The sequence below is a fragment of the Cygnus olor genome, chromosome 3 (assembly GCF_009769625.2).
Source record: "Cygnus olor isolate bCygOlo1 chromosome 3, bCygOlo1.pri.v2, whole genome shotgun sequence".
Classification (NCBI taxonomy): Eukaryota; Metazoa; Chordata; class Aves; order Anseriformes; family Anatidae; genus Cygnus; species Cygnus olor.
This window is the reverse complement of record NC_049171.1, coordinates 90138488-90159863: the sequence shown is the minus strand read 5'-3', so window position 1 is coordinate 90159863 and position 21376 is coordinate 90138488. Positions and strand designations below refer to the sequence as shown.

The 21376-nt window shown below is 35.7% G+C and overlaps 1 protein-coding gene across 3 annotated transcripts in view; it reads left to right on the top strand.

Moving 5' to 3' along the window:
- Positions 1–19015, top strand: part of KIF6 (kinesin family member 6) — a 172224-nt gene extending 153209 nt beyond the window's left edge. For all 3 annotated transcript variants that reach the window (XM_040552993.1, XM_040552994.1, XM_040552992.1), the window contains 6 exons: positions 1437–1521; positions 2303–2438; positions 4026–4120; positions 12207–12296; positions 14184–14290; positions 17651–19015. In XM_040552993.1, the coding sequence (XP_040408927.1) occupies positions 1437–1521; positions 2303–2438; positions 4026–4120; positions 12207–12296; positions 14184–14290; positions 17651–17667 (530 nt within the window). In that variant the 3' untranslated portion in view covers positions 17668–19015. The remainder of the gene's footprint in view (positions 1–1436; positions 1522–2302; positions 2439–4025; positions 4121–12206; positions 12297–14183; positions 14291–17650) is intronic.
- The last annotated feature ends 2361 nt before the right edge of the window (positions 19016–21376 follow it).

Sequence of the window (21376 nt, the reverse complement as noted above, 5' to 3'; positions counted from 1 at the left end):
GGATGACAAATCAGAAAATACCAATGCCCTGAAATCATTGATAGGTTTACTGCTTTCCTTGAAGTTTCTGGCATGATTATTAAGGCCTTCTCATCATCTGTTGTGTTCAGTTATACTATATGATATGTCTTTTTTCTAGCATGTCCTCTGCCATGTTGTTTGTATCTCCTGACTTCCGTATTCATTTTAACATTCCAGTTTATTTTTTAATCTTCTGAGGGTACCATCTCTACCAAAATGTCTTCTCCCTATCGTTCTTTTGCAGTCTGCACATCCAGCAAAGCCTTTAGCTGTATGAAACAAGAAGTGTGCATGGACTTTGTCCATCTTGGCTGTCTGTTTTAACATGCTTGACCTAAGTACTCTAAATGAAATAAAACGCTTTTCGGTTTCATTTGTACTAGGCTACAGGGTGCTACAACAAAAGATTAATGGCTATAGCTGGCGTGCTGACAGGCAGAGAGGGGTCATTGCTGCCCTCTTGTTCCAGACAGATTCCATTCCTCGAAGAAAGGCTGCACTCCTTAGGCCTAATGACAGGTTGACATAGAATTTATTTTCTTGGCAGAAATAGCAGTTGGGATGGAAACGTGCATGTATTATACAGCAAATCTTTTGTTTCTTTCATTTTTCTTCAGTTAAAAAGGTTAAATATGTTTTCTTGGGAACCTTAAACTATTCTCATTCATTCTAGAAATAGAAACTGTTGTAATACTAGTAGGTAACTATACATTTCCTTTCACTGCTGAAATAAACCCAGTTCATACAATGCACGATGGAAAGGCTGTTTTGCTGTCTCTCAGAAGAACCGTGTTGTGTTTTGCATGCTAACTAGCTCTCTTATGGGACAGGAAAATCCTGAGCGGTTTTCTTAGATTAACTTGGGCTAAATTATCTTGGAGTATTTATGCAGTTCTCCTCTGCCTTGAAAAATTTCTCGGACACAGTTTCAGGCTATTTTTCTTATTCATATAAATTGTCTGAATTTATTGCTTACCAAAATTACTTCATTTATTGTTTACCAAAGTTACATCTCCAGTGTTTGTCTTTTACTCTTCTTTATGTTTCTCTGTTTCCAGGCACTAGCACAGCTACTGCTGAATCTTCCTACTTGTCTGCATAACTATCAGGTTAAATGCATTCATTTAGGGTTTTATGTCAAAGCCAAACTTTTTAAATCGACTGGCAAAATCATTTTTATTCATACCTAAAATAAATATTCAAAAAAAATCAAAACAATGTAAATCACTAAAGTTATTGAGTCTTTCTTATATTAAGTAAGGCCTAAACAAAGATTTTGAAAAAACACTTCCAGAAGAGAAAAACTGCTATAGACCTCTATTTCATTACCTACCTCTTAAAACCAGCTTGTATTCTAATTTAAAGTTGTTTCTTTAGAAATCAAATGCTCATTGCTCTGGTCATTTCTCCTCTAGCTGTGTCTAATCCTTCTGAAGAGCTAAATACGCTTGACCCAGTGGAAGAGAAACTTCGAACCCAAATTGAGGAAGAGAAAAAAAGGTATTACTTTTGCCTCAAATCATCCTTCAGAAGATAAAGTATACTGATATTATATTACAGTTTTATACATACAGTTAACCTCAAGGTTTTCTCTGACATATTAAAAAATGTTAGCTTTGTGGTTCACAGGTAGCTTTTAAATTTATGTATATGCTGTTGGTTTGTCTGTAAGTTGCCACAGTAAGCAAATGGGAAACCTTTATGATAGGGCTAAAGGTCAAAAATTAATAAAATGACTTTATGTCCCCCTTGAGGATTAGTATTAAAACTTTGTTCTTTGAATCCAAATGTACTGTGAAACATCGTTGTAGATTCATGAATGTCTCACCTTCCTTGACCTAAGGAAAACCTTTTGTCTATACAGGACTAAGTGTAAATAATATACAGAATATGAATTAGTCAACCAATCCTTCTGTTTGTTTTAATGTAGCTGTAGCTAAGAGGATAAAAGGAAAATAGATGCAAGGATATCAGTTCTAAGTAATTTGCTATCATTTATGTTAGCTGTGACCTATGAGGAAGCTTCTGGCTGTTTCATACTACAGCAAATCTTTAACTACATACTAGTTTCTGTTTGGATGGGGAATCAAGGCATAGCTTGACATATTTGAACCTGTATTTAATTGTTGATCAATATTGGTCACACTAGAACTTCAGTAATTTTTTTCAATGAAATAATTTTTTTCAGGATAAATTTCTTGTACCTACTGTCTAGTGAAGCTGTCATAAAATATGAGATGTGTTGGAAAATCTTTAATAACCTTTCTTCTTCTTAAATTAGTTATAAAACAATGTACAATCGCTTGAAAGGGCTGAAGGTAGAGATTGAGCACCTACAGCTTCTCATGGAAAAAGCAAAGGTGAAGCTGCAAAAAGACTTTGAAGTCTGGTGGTCTGAAGAGGTGGCAAATCTACAGGTATAAAGTCACTCTGTATTTCTTCTATTTTCACATGAATGTGACATCTTCAATCATTTCTTAAAGAAGTACTTAATTGACTAGATAGAAAGCAGTATGAAGGATGAGATTTGGGGCCTGATTCACCTCTGCTCATTCCAATGTAAACCAGACAAAGCTAATGTGAATTATGCCTGTATGAAGTTCACACAAACAAAGCAAAACCCTCGCTTTCTGTTCTGTTTTCTGTTTTGACATCCTCCCAAACAACTTGAATAAAAGCCAAGAATGGTCCCAAAAATGCCAAAGACTGTGAAGGAACATAAAATGAATAGAAGAGATTGGAAAACAGAACCTTCTCACTCCTAGCAAAACTATGATTTCATCAGGTTTATGACATGTATATTAGAAAATGGCAGTCATAGCTGTAATATGGACAAAACCCAACAAATGTAATCTTTTTTCTTTTCTTTTTTTTTAAGCAATATTTCAGTCTCTTGTAATCTTTCAGCTTTAAGTTCCCAGATCACCAACTGTCAGTGCAGAGCATGTGTGCTCTTGCCCTCTAACTGAGCCCCACCACGACCACGATTGCCTGTTTAAGAACCTAGCAGAAACTGTGATCTAATTTAATCAGTTCTGTAAGAGATGTAGTGTATGTGAAGTTCATAACACAGTGAGACAGCAACACAGTTTCACAAACACAGGGGACAGTACAAAGGGTCTGGAGGGGGAAGAACCGAAACAACATAGCTTTCTTATGAGCTCCCCTTTAGACACTTTTTCTAATGACTTCCAAGCAGTGACATGGCATCTCACAGAACAGCATTGCCATGAGATGCACATCAGCCTAATGAAAAAGACTGTTAAGTGCAATCCATCCATATCACATTATTAACTGGAAGAAAATATTTACTCCTGGGTGAAAAGTTGTTATAAACAAATAAGTGTTTAGTCAGTATTTTACTTAATTTCATTGAGTAAAAAATTTAAACTACTTTTAAGAAAATAGTCTAAAATAAATACCAGACTTAACATGAGGAACTTAGTTATCCATAAAGCACCATCAAAGTAGCTTAAATTCAAGCTAGCATTACAAAGTACTTTTCAAAAATCCCCAACCGTATTAGTGGCAAAGAGAATGTTTTAGTGACCCTTCTGTCTAAAAATTTAGATTTTGAAAATCACTGAAAGTAATAATCTTGAATCCACTGGAACACGATGTCCACTGTCCTCTAACAGGGGAGGTCCAGGATTTAGCTTCTCATGATTTACCAGTAGAAGATTAAAAAACTGGGGAAAAAAAATGGGATTGATATCTTGGATCTTGACCTGTCTATACATCTGAGCTCGCTAAGAAACTCAAATCAGAGAGCATGTGCTGTTACATATTAAAAACCTGTAACTTGAGCTTAAAAATACTTGAACCAATCCTAAACACTTTTCTCTTCGTTCAGAAGTGTTTGTTCAAGTGAAGAAAATACTGTGTGATTCAGACTGTGTTTTTTGAATGAGTCATTGACCTGCCTTGTTATTGCTGAGACCTGTAGTCCAATATTAAGTGCTCTAAAATAATCCTATCCTACATAATTTTATTTTTCAATCTAGGTCCGTCAGGAAAAAACAGAGTTGGTCAGCTCACCAAATAGCACAACAGTTTATCCTCAGTTTATCAAATCTTCACAGTCTCTACCAACTAACAGGTAAATTGGTCATTTTTCTCTTCCTTACTTACTTGTAAGAAAATGTAGTTCTATTAGAACTGCAGTACACCAGAATGCTTTGCAAATATCACGCTCAGAAATTATATTTCCAGTTACAAGAAAAATGACTGTGTAGAAAATGAATTTTTATCATTCAGTTGTTTTGCAGTCATATTTAAGGTAGCTTATTGTAACTGAGACCTTTTGAGTTGTTGGTCTTGGGACTCTGGAAACCTATCACCAAGGATCCCATGACAGATTACTAGGAAAATAAAGACTGTTATTAGTCAATTTTGCTGCACAAGGAGGCTATATGTCCTTTGAAAGGTATACAGGAGCCTGCAAATCAAAATTAATTAATTAATAGACTTTATATATAGCCTGGATTTGTTCTTGAAAAGATGTCCTGGTGCTACACTTATGCATCATATTGTTCCACAATGATATTGCATGTGATATTGTAAAACACTAGTGCATCCCCTGCAGTACAAAAATGTAATTATGTCAGTTGTTTTGTCATTGATCACTTCAGATTTCAAAATATCTAATTTAAATTTGCAGTAACAGATCTTTCATAGCCTTCAAGCAAGGCGGAGTATGAGAAAATGCATACCAGAATATGCAGGTTTCTATGCTCATGGACAATCTCCTTCCTTTTCACTTTCTGCCTCTCTCTCCCTCCTTCTAATTATATTGTTTATCTTTCTCTGACGTGTAGCTTTACCTATATTTTTATAACAATACTCAAATGATGTTTCCTGCTTTGCAGCAAACATAATATATCCTACATGCCATTAAATAATGAATACTTTTTGATTTGCCTAAAACTAAAATACATTTTAATTTTTATTGTAAACTCCTGTATATCTACAGTATTTTCCCCATAATCAGTGCAGAGAGAGAATGAAAAAAAATAATCCTCTAAGGATGTCTAAGAAGGCATTTTCAAATGTCTCGAGCTGATGAAAACCAACTCTAGTTTTTTTGACTTTGCTTCAATTCTTATTCTGTGTTCTCTAAAGATTTAGACGCTATTTGCTTTGCATGACATGGTTTAAGACCAAATTTGAGCTGTTCATTTCTGGTTTTAGGCTGAAGGTTACTAGTCCCACAGCAAAGCTGATGGAACAGAATGTGAAAGCATTTTTAGTCTAGCTCAGCACAAAGCCAGCCAAGTTAGCTCAAACAATCCATGACTGTCATTTGAACTCTTTAACTTCATACTGAATTAAACTAAGGACTTCTTGCACAACCTCTTTGCCTTGTTGTTCTTGGGAACAACAACTTCTCATTGGTGTACTACTGCATTGCTCAGGTCAGTGATATCTTCTGCAGTTTAAGCTAGAACTAAAAAGAGCATATGATAATGCCTCAGGAGCTTTTCAGTGCAATGGGAGACTGCCCTCCATGAGTAGTGGTTTCTTCTTCCAACATCCTCGCTCCATCTCAGAAGCAAAATTGCATAATTGGTTCCTGTATATTTTTATTTTAAACTTTTCCTTCAAATGCCTTGATCGTTTGTGTTTATTACTGGGGAACAGATCTCAGAAAAGGGTATCTGGTATTTGGAATAGAACGGGGGAAAATGTCTCATGTCTTTAAACTGCCAAGCTTATATCAGAGTCCTGTACTGTCCCACCTGGTCTCTTAGAAAAACTCTCATGTTCTTTAAACAGTTTTTCTGTGTTTAATTAATGGATGTGTTCAGTGATACTGACTGGTCCTTACATAGGTATCACAGACCCAGAGCATTTATCTTCTTGAACTGAAATTGTAGAAGGAGTCAGGAAGTATATAGTTTTGTTTTCCCGTATCTAATACCATTTCTATCAGCATTCTTGCAATGATCCTTCAAAGCTAACTGATCTTTCCTTCTTACAGTTCCAGAGAACCAATCTTATTTTGTTTGTTTAAACATATTTTACACAGGTACATTTCCAATTATGATGTATATGGAATTAGAAGTACTATTTCTGCTTTTTGTGAGGCAGAGCTGCAGGCTTAACGTCCCACTGTGCATGAAATTTTACTTTTCCCCCTACTTGAGGCAATAACATTTTAGAGTAGCAGTTTCCAATTTCACAGGCTCTAAGAGTATAAAACAGTAAAATATTTATTTTCCAAGGATTTCTTTGACCCCAGTTGACACAGGAACTTTACTTACCAGCTCCCATGATTATGTAGGATGAGTCTAGGCTACAATTTCTCCTCTCTGTTACATAGTCCCAAGACACAAATGGCTCTTTGTTTCTAGTTCACCTTAAATCAACAGTCTCTTTCTGAAATGATATTGCTATCTTCACCTACCAGAATAACTGATCACAAAAGCAGAGACCAACATAAATTATATACAATATAACGTGTAAATAAAACCTATTTCCAAGAAGGAATTTAGTTCACAGGTGTGTTCAATAGATACAAGATCTAAAACTGGGCTGCATGTCAGAAGTCTAGGATTGCTGTTGACAGAATAAGTATGCAGTAAAACTACTCAGACATACTTCTTAGTGTGAATGGATATAAATACAGACTTTAGGATTAGAAGTAATAAATTGTCTATTTCAGCACATCAAGGATACAAGTATATGTCATAATCTTTCTTGAGATTTATGTCTGTTTGAACAAAATCTTTTGATCACCTTCTAGTGCCTAATTCTTGTGGATTGTTATTGTATGGCACACCTTGGTTATGTTATTAAGCCTTGGGAAGGGAATGTGATAGCCTCAAATTATATTTTATATTAAATCAATTTATAACTAAAATAACAGAGAAGGGAAGTTAGTAATCCTTGTGAGGCTTAAGCAGGATACACACATATAAAAGGCATTCAATCCATGCCCAAACTTGTCTCTTTTTCATTTGAGTAAAAGAAAAAGGGGGGGTGGGGGGGGGGGGGGGGGGGGAGGGCTGAATTGTTAAGTGTCAAAATGAGTTTGTTATAAAGGAGTTAAACGGCATTTCTGCCTTGGTAAGCTTTGAAAACCGTTGGATTGATCCTACTCCCACTAGAGTAAGAAGCAAAACCTCACTGATTTCAGTGACCACAGTTCTGAAGTAGTGAGTAGGGTGACATCAGTGGGTTTTGGGATGAGAAAAAACATGTCTGCATAAGAAAGGACATTTATTGAACAGGTTAATCCTGTTACTAAATCTGATATACATAAAATAGCTGAAACCAATAGTTTGTATATATGCATAGAAGCTAATAGGCTTATGTTCATTAGCCTGTTGAGTAAATTCAACAGGTTTCCAGATTATATTTATCTTTGCATATACTTCATATGAAGCTTGTAGAAATATTAAATCTCATCTTTACTGAAAATATTACTTAAAAAGAAGAACAACTGTGCAAAGTGCAGAAAGAATGACCCATCTTTATATTCCACATAGAAAAGTGTCTAACCAGCAATCCCAGGGTCACAGTACAAAGAGAAATGAAGAGGAATAAAATAATCAAGAATTTTATCCAAAAGGAACACCTTCAAACTTGAAAAAGAATAGAATCATAGAATCATTAAGGTTGGAAAAGACTTCCAAGATCATCTGGTCCAACTATACCCCTACCACCAATATCACCCACTAAACCATGTCCCTAAGCACTAGGTCCAACCTTTCCTTTCCGCCACCTCCCTGGGCAACCCATTCCAAATATACCCTACTTGTCCATGTTACCTCTACCATCTCTACCATAAAGCTGCGGTATTAACTGCAACTCACACTGTATATATGTTTATGTCTCTCAGTGGCTTCCTGTCAAGTCTGCAAAAAGTCTTTGTTCATCCTTGCACATTCCTCTAACGTTGTCTTTCATTTAAGAAGTTTATCAGAACCTTTTCTGTTGAAGTTACTTCTCTTGCTGAATGTTTAATTTCACCAGTGTTGAACTGTTCTTGTACTTCCCTTCAATCAAGCAAATGTTGGATACTTACTCAAATCTAAAAATTTTGGATTGTTTTCTTCTCTCGGAAGGAATCCATTCCTTTTCAATTCACTGATATTCTAACCTCAGTCGTTCCCTTTTACTTGATCTCACTTGTCCTGTTCCAGCAAACCCCATAGCATGTTCAATCTCAGACTCCACATCTTTCCAGCTTCTTCTACAAAATCTTCATGTCACTTTAGATTCTCTTGAAGATATTTTCAGACAACTCTTCACATTCTTTGGTGACTTCTACCACCAGTTGTTTTAGTATTATTGTCCTGAACAATATACTTTAGGATTGCAAAATTTACTCCCTATATTAGTGCTGTGTGAAAAAAATTGAAACATTTGCACTTTTTGCAGCATTTTCTATCTTGTTTGTTTTTCATTCCTGCCAATTTTCTGCAGTGTTACATGATGATAAAATATAATGTGGGAATAACATGTTTGATTAATGACATTTCAAAGGTTTTCAAATGTTGGTAACAATTTAACTCAAACAATTTATCTAAGAATTTCCAAGTGAAGCCAAATTTGATTTTGTAACCGAATACAGAAATGCTCCGATTTTAAGCAGCTTTAATCTTGCTAAATATATTTTGTCTGCCTTTAAACAGAACATCTGTTCCCTTCACTTCCAAGGCTGAGATGACTGGAGAACTGCAGCTGATTTGTTTTTAACAATGCAGAGGTTGCATATCTTTGAAGTTAACACTCATTCTCCATTTTATTCAGTGCTGCACTGGCAAACCAAGCATTCATACAATGACACACATCATCTTTCCAGCTTCTCCACCCTGAGTGCTAGATGGAGTTGATCAGCTCAGAGGACAGCTGCCTCTGGCCCTTGGGATCCCACAGCAAGGGAGACACTACAGCAGCACTGTGTACATCTCTCCAGCTGCTGCCCCATGCCCAACCCAGACATATGCCTCCCCAACAGATGACCCAAACAGAAAAAGCAAGTCACCCACTGGGTGAAACTTCATCTACTAAGATTTAAAAAAAAAAAAAAAATTGAGAAATCTGTCAACTATCTGTAATCTCCAGAAAAAGCATGAATTTTACTGAAACAGTAAGGAAACAGGGATTTGAGACAACTTGAATTTGACTCAAGAAAAAAAAAAAAGATTCAGAATGAAAAATGGAATTATACATTGTCAAAAGAACCTGAATAATGTTAGAGCTTAGGAGCCAGATACAGAGACTGCATTTCTACAGCTCATATGTCCATCTAAATCCAAAACTGTGAGCCAGGAGTGCCAAGTTACACGTTACAGAAATGTTAGTTGGAAGGCACCTCTAGAGATCTCTACACCAACCTCTTGCTTGAAGGACTATCATCACAGTAAATTAGGTCACCTATGGTTTTCTCTGGCTTTGTCAAGCACCCAGACTCAAGAAGTGCTGACTGCATTTGAAAATTGAGTCACCAAACACTTCTTCCTTTCAGTTTTCCTTAACACCTTCAGTTTCACCTCTTTGCCAATGCAAAATTTTCTCAGATTTAGCAGCTAGAAAAGAAGTTTTCATGGAAAGACATCAACACCTAAGACTCCCGTGATGCCCAGTCCTTCAGGCTAAACGCATTTCCCCCACCCAAATCTGTCATAATGGATTTCCATTCAATTTGGAGCAGTATTAGCAAATATCCCCTTTTCTCATCACTGGAAAAGCATCTAATACTCAGATTAAAGAGGAGAGTACTGGCTTCTGAAAAGAGTTTAGGAGGAAGTTGCACACCCTAAATGTTAATGAATCTGAGCATACAAACTACTGCACAAGAAAATTGCGCTCTTTCATCCCCTTTTTTATTCAACCTATCTTGCAATGCCATGGAAAAATTATCACAGCTTCAGAATGAAGGATGCAGATTATCCCCATACAGACCATCCCTCTAACCTAAGGCTTAGAGCAATCACTATGATATGTAAAAAAAGCTTTGAGTTCTGCCAAGCTGAAAGACTTATTTGTTAGATTGGTACTCTTATAATTAACCTCTTACATGGAAGCAACATCTCAAGTCATTAAACAGCTTCCTTAACTTGCAGGATAAGAGTTTGGATCCCACAGACAAATGTCTGGCTGTAACCACTCCCTAGACAGAGTAGCAGGACCATCTCTGAACACAGTAATATTAATTTCCTGGTTCAGGGCATCACCTCAATCAATCTAATTTTATATATATATATATATATTTTTTTTTTTAGTTTAATTTTTAAATATCAGCTTCCTTGGGTGCCTTGTTCTCCCAGAGCTCTTTAAGGCAAGTTTTGGTATATTGTCCTGGGTCAAGGAGTCCAATTGAAAGAAAGTGAGATCCTTAGAGGTTAAACCTTGTCAGACTTCTAGTGTCTTTTTTTTTTTTTTAGCATACCATTTTAAAAAAGTGATTTAACAATTTTGGAGAAGAATTTTCATTGAAACTCAATGAATTCAATGAATGAGACATGAGTTCAGACATATAAATTACTGCAACATAAAAATTACTTACATCAGCTGATGTATCACGGTATTTATAAACTTACACATTCAGTTCATGGCAAATAAAAAGCAAAGAAGCTTATGGAAATGAAAAAGAATCACGCTAAGTCACATTACACATTACATTTGTTGCAGGCAAAGAACACAATCATGGATGGTTGCTATGGTTCAGATCATAGAATCACAGAATGGTTTGGGTTGGAAGGGAACTTAAAAATCATCTACTTCCAACCTTTCTGCCATGGGCAGGGACAACTTGGCCCAATCCAACTTGGCCTTGAACATTTCCAGGGATGAGACATCCATGGCTTCTGTGAGCAACCTGTTCCAGTGCCTCACCTCCCTCAGAGTAAAGAATTTCCTCCTTATATCTAATCTAAACCTACCCTCTTTCAGCTTAAAGCCATTACTCCTTGTCCTAACACTACACTCCCTGACAAAGATGATGTGTTAAGATTTATTAAACCATCATACGTAGGTACCTCAGGGCACAGACACAGAGCCCTTATAGAAAATGGAATTTAAGGCCCTAGATCACTTCATTTTTAAGAACTGCCAAATCAGTGGAAAAAAAAAAAAAACAGGAAATCCTAAAGCAGAACTACAATCTGGAGTTCCCAGATATTGTTAAACCGCATAGTAGGTAGTAACATCACACATCCTTCCTAGCTCTTGTAATATGTAGGCATAATAAAATCTGGAATGTTATTAACATTAAATATGATATTGCTTTACTTGAATTAGACTGAGTCTTGATGTTATTTAATCCACTTAGGCAGGTGTGAATGGTATGGGACTTGAGGAGTTAAAGAGAAACATTCACTAAACCTAAAGCTGTTCATTTGAAAATGACTTATACTCTTGGGCACAATATCTTCTGCAAAAGTGAACCTGGCACAGTGTAATACAGTAAAATTTTAGTAATAAATTTCTTTCCTTTTTCAAGTTCTGTGCCAGAAATATCAATTCATCCGCCAACAATGAACAAACTACTGCAGAATTTGAAAAGCAAGAACTTGACAATCCTGCCATCTACTGGAAAAATCCTAAAACTGAGTAATTCCATTTCTACTCTCATAGGATTGTCACCAGATACAGCAGTGTTCACAAACACCCAGAGAGAGAGTGTCCCTGACATCCCACGGCAGAAATCTTCCTTCCTAGTTGAGAGATTCCTTGATGATGGTATCTGCAGGGACAGGAATGCACAACAGCCGTTTGCAATATATTTGGCTATCATCAACAAGTCCTCACTGAGTTTTTATTCAGTCTCCCACCAATTTCAGTAATAGTTTTGCCTGAGTAAAGAAAGAATGGAAAATGAGCTAAGGCCTCACTTGGCTAATAGTTTGAGAACTAAATATACCTCTACAAACTGTATCTCCATCAGGCACATCAAACTGCTTTACAAGCCCTGCTTAGAAAGCAAATACTAAAAGCATAATCTTTATGAGTTTATGTGTCATTCCTTAGTAGTCACATTCTCTACATAAACCTAATCATCACATGGCTTCAACTGAAAGCACTCTTTCTTCCAGTAAACAAGTGTTTTATATAGACAAAAAATATAGGAAAAAAAAAAAAGGTTGAAAAACACTTTTCTTTGTGGTTACTTAGCATGTACTAACATTCCCTCTACAAGGATTATATTCTACCTTTCATTTCTGCTCCCATTCCAGCTTTTCAGAAACCACAAGAGTCAGCTTTAATGAAGAGACATCTGGGAAAAACAATTCAAATAATTTTAATAACTCAACTTCAAAAACAAGGTAAGAAGGGTTATTCAGAGGAAAATGCAAACCAGTAATACAACACCTGGATAAGCCTCTATCACTCTCTATAAAAACAGTCTCTTTAAACCACACACACACAAAAAGGTGGAAATAGCAGGTTTTCCTCCAACTTCCAAAACAACACAAGCTGTCCCATAGCTTTACGCACATAGGTGCATTATCAATAGGAAAGAAATGGGTTCTTTTTGGCCTGAGGTATTCACCCCCATGGGATCATGAATACTCATGACTGTTTCTTCTCCTGCAAGAGAAAGAGACTGAAAGAGTAAATATAAACATTTGAAAGAAAGAGAGATCAGAGTATATAACTATCACAGAATGCAGGGTCTGTGTAGAAAATTTTCATTCTCGTGATTTTGTCCTTTTGAAATTTTTGTGAAATTTTAGATAAGTTTTCCTGTGTATCCTTAAAATATTTTGAGTTTCCCTCCTACAAATTATTCTAGTATAATAAAATTATAGCAGCAGCCTGGGTGTGTCAGGCCCAGCAAAAATAACGTCATGTTTTTTTTCTTTGACAGCTCTTAGTTTTTTCTAACATGCTCATTTCCATGTTCTTTTCTCCCACCAAAACATCATACCAAATCAGTATACTTCCAGAAGTTACATTCTCATTGTGCTCAACAGGTCTATTAATGCCCTTAGGAAAATATGGATAAGTTACTGTTTTTCCAACTGCAGAAGTAAGAACAAACAACAAGGTGTGTTTTTTTTCATTCATTTTCCAAAACAACACCAAAAAATATGGAAGAGTTCATTCCCCCAAATATAACATTTTAAAATTGCATTTATGCTTAAAAAAAAACAGAAGAAAGGAAGTTAAAATGGAATTTAGACAGCATTTTCTCAAATACATTGTATATTTTTTATTTATGTATTATTGCTCCTTTGCTGGTATTTTGAGTTCTCCTTGTACATTACATAAGAGATATTTTATTGAGCTCATTTATTATTTCTGCATTTTTTTCCGTTTTGGTTCACAAATTCAGTGACTGAGGACTTAATTAGTAGCACAAAGACAAGGATGTCAGACTTCTGTTTTGTGCTAGGCACAATTACTTTTTACTGCAATAGACAGTAAGAAACATCAGAAGTAACTATAATTAGAAAGGTGGGATATGTGAAAATATTTTTTCTCCCTTTAATTCCACTTGTGCTTTCATATTGTAGTTTTTATCACTATATTTCTGATTCTAACATTGATGTTTACACAAGGCTAAAGACACCAGGCCAAATTCTTAGCTGATTAAAATAGCTTCCTTGTACTACATCATCTTATACCACCAGAGGGTCTATCCAAAAGCAGATGTAAGTCAGTGATTTAACTGCATAGATACAAGGGCTTGGTCCGGGCCAGAAACTTAACAGCACAAAGAAGTTACCTCTGTCAGCAAATGTCGTGAATATCATGTGCTTGTTTACTGCCATGTATGGATGAAAACTTAATTCCCTTACAGTAGGCAAAGATACTAATTATCTGTTCAAATAAATAGCTGCCTTTTTTCCTGAAACAAACAAACATATGGCATGTTGTATCATTTCTTTGGTAAACTCACTATGCAAGGCCTTTCCACTTGGTGGTAAGTCTTTGATTCAGCAGTAAAATATTTTTAATCCTTTGGGAGATGTTTTATAACCAATCAGCATGTAGCCCTAGCAAATTAAAAAGCTATTAACTGATCTTAGGAGCCTACATAAGAGCATTTAGGTGTCCTGAGCTTGATTTTACTTTGAACCATGCCCTCTCTAACATCTATACATCTCTAGTTGGAAAACGAAGTCCTCCATGTTGAAGAAGAGAGATAAAGCAACAGAAAAATAACCTTACTCAGTTGAAACCACAAATACTCTTTCTCATTTCAGGACCTCACCAAGTTCAAATACACCTATTCCTCTAACTGGAGACAGCCAGACTGATGCTGACATCCTAGCTTTTATTAAAGCAAGACAGAACATCCTGCAAAAGAAAGGTAAATCCTGCCAAAAAAAATAGGAGGCCAAACAAAAATCTCCAGTAGAGCATTTTAAAGCCAAAATAGCTTTAGTCCACATTTACACTGACACAAGTGAGAACTGATTCTGGCTTAAGTTATATTACATTATATCCTCAGCCATTCTAAACTCTTGAGGTTCTTCACATGTATTTATTTTAGTAGCTCGATGCTGCAACCTAAAACTATGAAGGCTGCCTGTTTTAACCAACCACCATCACGCGTGTCTGTGCTGCCAGCACGGTGTATTTATTTACACTTGAAAATGCACTTGAATGTGGTTTCTCAGTAATTTAAATACCTCCAAATCTTTGTTTACTATCTGGCCTGGTTTTCAGCTGGTACTAATTTAGCTGTAATAATTAACAACAAATAAAGATTATGCAAATGATTACATTGCACCCTACTTCATCAAGCAGACTAGCCCGCTGTGTCTAACAGAGTATATTATTAAAGGATATTTCATTATATCAAGGTCTAGTAAAACTTTCTATGGATATTTGTCACCAAATCAGTTACTGAGAGAAATCATAGGTAGGTAATAAAGTTAGCTCACTCTACAGTATGATTAGTAAAATTGGCAGGAAGCAGAAAGCACTAAATACACAATAGTGGTGCTGCAAGGTAGCCTGAAAGAAATTTGTTATTATAAAGAAAAGCAATCTGTGATTTTATTTTTTTTTCCTTTTTTTTTTTGAATAATAGTTTTTAGTTGCAGCAACCAATTAGACAGAAGATTAAAGCAATAGTGGCTAGTGAAGCAATAACTTTCCATCAGCACTTGAGCGCTGATGACAGCATTATTCAGCAAGCTATCAGCACCTGGCAGATGGTGTTAGCACTGTCACAAAGTGGGGTTTTGTTATCACACTGCTTATCAGGTAAAACTGTCAGGTAAACACACAGTGGCTGAAAAAACAGCCCCCTTACACTCATCCAAAGCAAACACTTAACACACTTAGGCTTTGGGTTCCCTTTTGTCTTTATTTAGAAAAGCTGTTGTCAAGTTTCTTCTGCAAATGAAATTAAGTTGAATTTATAGGCAGCTCACCAGAAGTAGGTTAGAGATAAGTGTCTTACAACAAACATTTCAGGCCTTTAGAGTGTCCAGATCTGATCCATTTTGTATACAGTAATCTATCAAGCACATCTTGTCCTGTGATCATCTATCTCCTAAATCATACCATATCAGGAACATCTCTCTCAAATGCCTTTTCCATCCTGCTTGCTTTTCAGCCACAGGCTATTACCTAGCATCATACATCAGTTTCAGAAGGGACTAGGCATTATCAACATTGACAACTATCTGGCCTGAAGTCATGAATCGTATTCTTGCAGAACAAAGGAGGGTCAACACTTTAAAAATCCATCTGAAGTTCATTTAGACAGGATGGGCTACATCCTGGCCTAAGTACCTGACAATGAATGGAGTAGCATTTACACAGTGCTTATTCTGACAATCCTGGTAGTGCAGAGCTGAATGGCGCAACCAGTCACTAAGCAGGGGGGAAAGAGTAAAGAGGATTCATAAATATGACCTGCATATTATAAACACTTGGGGACCTGATGTGTCATAGATATGAAACAGCTCAGCAGCAAGTTCTGAGAAGGATTTGGAGTCAACCTGGCAGATTAAAGGCTTCTTTTCCTGGACTGAAAGGAAGACTTCCCAGATCTGGAAGATGGAGCAGGAGCCATTGATCAAAAAGTTTGTTAATTCTGATGTAGCAAGATGAAGGGACCAGGACCGCTAAGGAAGTACTTTGCTGTTCAGCACCATGATGGAACCTGAGGATATTTATGAAGTGCTGAGGTAGCTTTTCTAACTGGGATAAGAAAATGGTCTAAGTGACTGCCTCCCCTACTCCCATATCTCTAATAGTGGTACATATTCCCTTTTCCTGTGTGCGCAGCCTGGCACAATATACGGAGTAAAGGACACGACCGGGTAGAGTCCCCAAGGTTTCAGACTGCTCACCACTTTCTTCTCTGATCTTCCATGAAATTAAAGGGACAAAAGTTTCACATTGGGTGTATTTAACTACAAGACTTCTTGCTTCATCTCAAGCAAGCTTCTGAGCTTGTCTCAAACACTGCTTAACTGCCTCTTCTCGGCTATTCTTTCTGTCTGTCATCACTTCACTCTTCCTTGACCTGTTTCTAGACTCCTAGGCTAAAAGAAGAGAGTCACAATAACTTCTTTAGGGTTGTATACTACAAGAAATTTCCAATAATAGTTGCATCCAAAGCAAATGAGAACTTGAGGGTTGTACTTTTTTTTTTTTTTTTCCAGTGAGGTGGGGATGGGGACTTGGTTTTGTTTATAATATATATATATATATAAAAGAGGTAAAGTGCAGATAAGTAGGGAGGAAGGGTAGAAGAAGAGCAAATACAGTGGGGAAAAAAAAGAAAAAAAAAAGTTTTATTGGTCTCAAACAGAACTTTTCCTCAATAAATCTCAAACATCTACAAGATAAAATGGAAAGAAATAATTGTGCCAGAGCCATTGAGTTTAGTCAGACAGCTTTGTACAGAAGCTGTGTGCTGACTCCTAGTCCAGCTCTCTGCAGCTGAGTTGTTCAATAAGAATTTCTGCATTAACACGCAAATGTATGTACTCCTTGCATGATTATTACACAGTGTGCCGTGTAGGAAACAAAGTGAGAAGGCATAAGTTCAGCCAAACCAAAGTCCACTAGGTCTAAAAAATGTCAACATATTGCTCTTTCCTTTGCTCTTCCTTTATTGATCCTGACTCTTACAAACAGTTATATCAATATCTTAGAAGCAAACTGAGGGCCCCACTTTGCATTAGCTGAAAAAAAGAAATAAATAAAAGAGGATAAATGTGTGCAGAAGCCAATGGAGTGGAAAATACGTTTCATAAACAGAAAGCATGGGAATGCTCAATATCCTTAGTGACAGTAATGTAAAGGAGATAATGAGAGGTCTCAGGGAAGATTAGCTCAGTTCGTAGTTTGTTACCATTTGATTTCTAACCAGAGATGAATTAAAGCAGGTACACTCACAGGGGCTTTCTGAGATTGGTAAAGCATTGTAACAACAAAATTGGAAAGCTTTTTAGAAAGGAGTACTCTGCAAATATATGATTTTTTTGCCTTGGTCAGTCTTGAAGTAGAGAAATGAAAATGCAGAAGACTAGATGTTTTTTGTTGTTGTTGTTGTTGTTGTTTTTTGCCTTAAAAGTTTTAAAAGTTTAAAACTTAAAAGTTTTAAAATACCTTATTTTTCCTTTCTTTTGTTTTGCATTTGTGATTTTTAAAACTGATAAAACATCCTGTAATATAATCTAAAGTATTCTTTATCTCCTTTCAGGCTTGGGGAACAAATGAAGTTCTTGTTGCAGTCCACAATTTCCTTTTAGAATCTGTTAAAGACCTTTATTATTTACCTTCCTCTTCTGTTTAGAAACAGGTACAAATGACTACTTTGGATGTACAGATTTAACTGGTAAGAAAGTGAATAGGAGTGACTTGTATTTGACAGCGAAATCCATTTCTCAAGGGAATGATATTAGAAAATTTGCACTCAGTATCTTCAGCTTGCATTAAAATTAAGCAAAACTAAAAAAACTGATCAGGAGTTTGCTGAATACGTTTATTTATTGGGAATTTATTATCAGTTTTCTCAATACTAAAATTATCTAATGTGTTAATGCTTTCTAAAAGTTAAAATTATCTAATAAGAACATTACATCTTTAGTCTGGGGAACTTCTATTGTTACTGATGGATTGGTATTTTTCTCCTTTGTGTACTGGGAACTTGAGAAGAAATTCAGGTGAAATTGACCTGTTTTGTCTGTGGATTTGCATAAAGCTTTGTTACTTACATCTAGTTGGCATCTAGAGATGTCTGCAAAAATAGTAATTACAAAATCCTACAAAATTCCTTTGGGACCCTTTTCTGCTTTTTATTTTTTCCCCAATAAATAATAATTTTCATATCTGATTATTAAAATACTGACATTAAAATACTGATATTGTACTTTAATATGAAAATTCATTTTTATTTGAAATAAATTCTACATTTTAAATTTTCCAAAATGTTTTTCTTCCATTTGAATACACTAAATGTTATTCAAAATATAAACCTTCCCAAAATATCCAGATTTCAGACTAAACAGTGACACTTGATGGGCTTATAGCAAAAATGAATATAATGAAATGAATATACAAATAATTGTACATAATAAATTGTACAAATAAATAATTGTACAAATAAAACATAACGAGATGAGATGTGAAAATCTAAGTTCATTTATATATTATATACAACATAACTTCACTATTGACTCAATATTACTTTATTGCATAATACCTGGTTACGCAATAACTTACTTTACTCTTCAGGCCAAAACAAGTCCAAAAATGCAACGCAAAACAGAGTCAATTCTTCTGAGATATACATACTTTCAGATTGAAACTGCTGTTTTTCATGCTATCAATAAGCTTACAGTCACCCATTTGGAAGGGGTTACGTTGGTCATATAAAAACACAAGAGTATACTGGCAGAAGTCTCATATCAATCTCAAAGATGTATGTCCTTAAGTTGCTGACACTGAATTCGGTGGCAAATTCATAGTTATTAAGAAGTACATCATGAATTGATGTGTTCAAACCTACAGAAGATATCCATCAAATTAACAACTAAGATGAAATCAATAAAGAAATATTGAAGTTATACTTTTTTCTGCATTTCAATTTTCTGTAAAAATAAGCACTGCTACCACATAAATTGGTAAACTTTATGCAGCCTGTAGGATGTACAAGGTGAGATGAAAGTCAGATCTACTGTTGCTTTGAGAAAAGAAGAGAGAGTTGAGGATTTGATCTCCCCCTTTCATATGTCTGCTTTGCTGGAGGTTTTATTATATTGCCCAAATTCTGCTAGGAAGTTTGTCTTTATTTTTCTTCTTCAGAGGTCATTCTATTATAGATACACATTCCATTATATATATACTGAATTCATTTTTATATCGCTTCATTAAGGACCACCATCCTCCCTCCATCTAACCCAGCAAGCTAAAGAAGAACCAATCAGAGGTTCCAAACCATTGCTGGGTGAAGTAGCTGTCTTTTCCTCATTTCAGTAAAATCTCCATTACAGTGAATTTATTTGGAGTTGGCCAAAGGAGTATTACTGGTACAATAGCTCATTTATTTTGACATTGAAGCATTTCCAAGAGCTTTCAGTAACTGGTTAAGAGAACAATCTCAGTATTATCCTGGTATGACCAATGTTACACTGCTGTTTCTTGATTATTACATATCCAGTCTTTTGTTCTCAGTTTGCCACACCTAAGGTGTTTGCTCACCTGTATTTTTCTGTTTGGTTGTTTTTCTTTTTTACAATATTGTAAAATCAATGTGAAATTTAATCACTATCGGTAAAGTCATGCCTGATTTGCAGAGAGATTGCAATGCCTGATTTTGCTCTCAGATTAAGACTATACACATAAATATATAATAAGAGCTTCAGCAAGAATGCATCCAAAATAGAAAACATAATAATAGAAAACAATATAAATAAATACAAATGCAGAAACTTTTTCTTGCTTCTTTTGAATATTTCCATAGTATCCTGTGGAAAGAAAAGTTTGTTGATTCATACATAATAGTCTTAAGAAATAAAGCATACATTTTTTTGAAAAACTGCTTCTACTCTTCAAAGATTATCTTTTAGGTCCATAAGAAGATTCAGGCTGGAAGGGATGTCACAAGCTAAAAAACACACTTGCTAAAAGCATCATCAGCTATGACAGCAAACCAATCTCTTAAGGGCTTTGTTCATTCTGAACTTGAAAACCTCCAAGGATGGACACTGCACAACCTTTCTAAGCAATCTGTTCCAATGCTTGACTTCACCACAAAAAAAAAAATAAATAAATAAAAAATAAATAAAAATCCTTATGTCCAGTCTGAACTTGTCTTATTTAAAGTAATGGCCATTGTCTCTCTGCCTCCCATTATGCCACACTGTGAGAAGCTTGGCTCCATCTACTTGATGGCGTTATAGCTGTCAGAAGGCAACTGGGTTCCCCTACAAGTCCTTTTGTCCTTTTCTCTTCATGAAAGAATTCATTGCTTCAAGAAAGTCTGTTTGTCCACAGATTAACAAAGTTACTTGTTTTAATAATCTATCTTCATATAATGTCTAGATTAATTGGAAATAACCGTAGCATTTACCATGCTGAAGAAACAGTCTGTGGCCCACTTTTATAATGGACCTGAGTCTTGCCTAAGCCACCTTTAAAATACTGTCACAAAGTATAGAGATTCTCATACATGGCCGACTCCTGTCTATTCACAGTGATAACTAGTTCCTGGTTGTTTAAATGTTTATATGGTAAATACAATATATTTATTATCTCCAACCAGAGCTAATCCAACCAGTCTTGTTTGTGGAAATTTCTTGGGGCAGTAGTGGTACAGTGCTGGATGTCATACACATACTTCCAGGATTAATTCATGCCAGACATTGTGGTTCATCTCATTTCTCATTTCAAGGCATTTTCAATCTTTCCATATGGTTTATTATAGGACAGGATAGACATCCACTGACATCTCCTACAACAATATAGTGTCTGGGAGGGACAGGTTATGATGTAGATTTGTAATGAAGGCTAAAGGGCCTGTTCTCATTCATGCTGAATCTGCCAGGGATCTATGCCCAGTCTGGTGCCATGTTAGTGAAACCCTTGAGCTCACCAGCTTTGAGAAAATGACATAACCTTATGTTGAGTTTATTTTGCTTGGAAGATGGACACACCCAATTCAATCTCCTGTTTTCACTTCTGTATTTGTTATGAAAGAGGCTTTGAAGTGGAATAATGAGGTTCACACACATTAACAGGGTAAGTATATATTGTAATATCTTCCCATGGAGAGGGTTTATTGGTTTGATAAATTATAAGATGCAAGTGTTTTATGTTAGTAGTATAAATTCAGAGCACTTCATCAGAATTAAGTGTTAAGATCTTGTAAGTGCAACCTGTACCAAATATCCATCTGGTGAAATGATGTCAATAAGATGAAAATCTG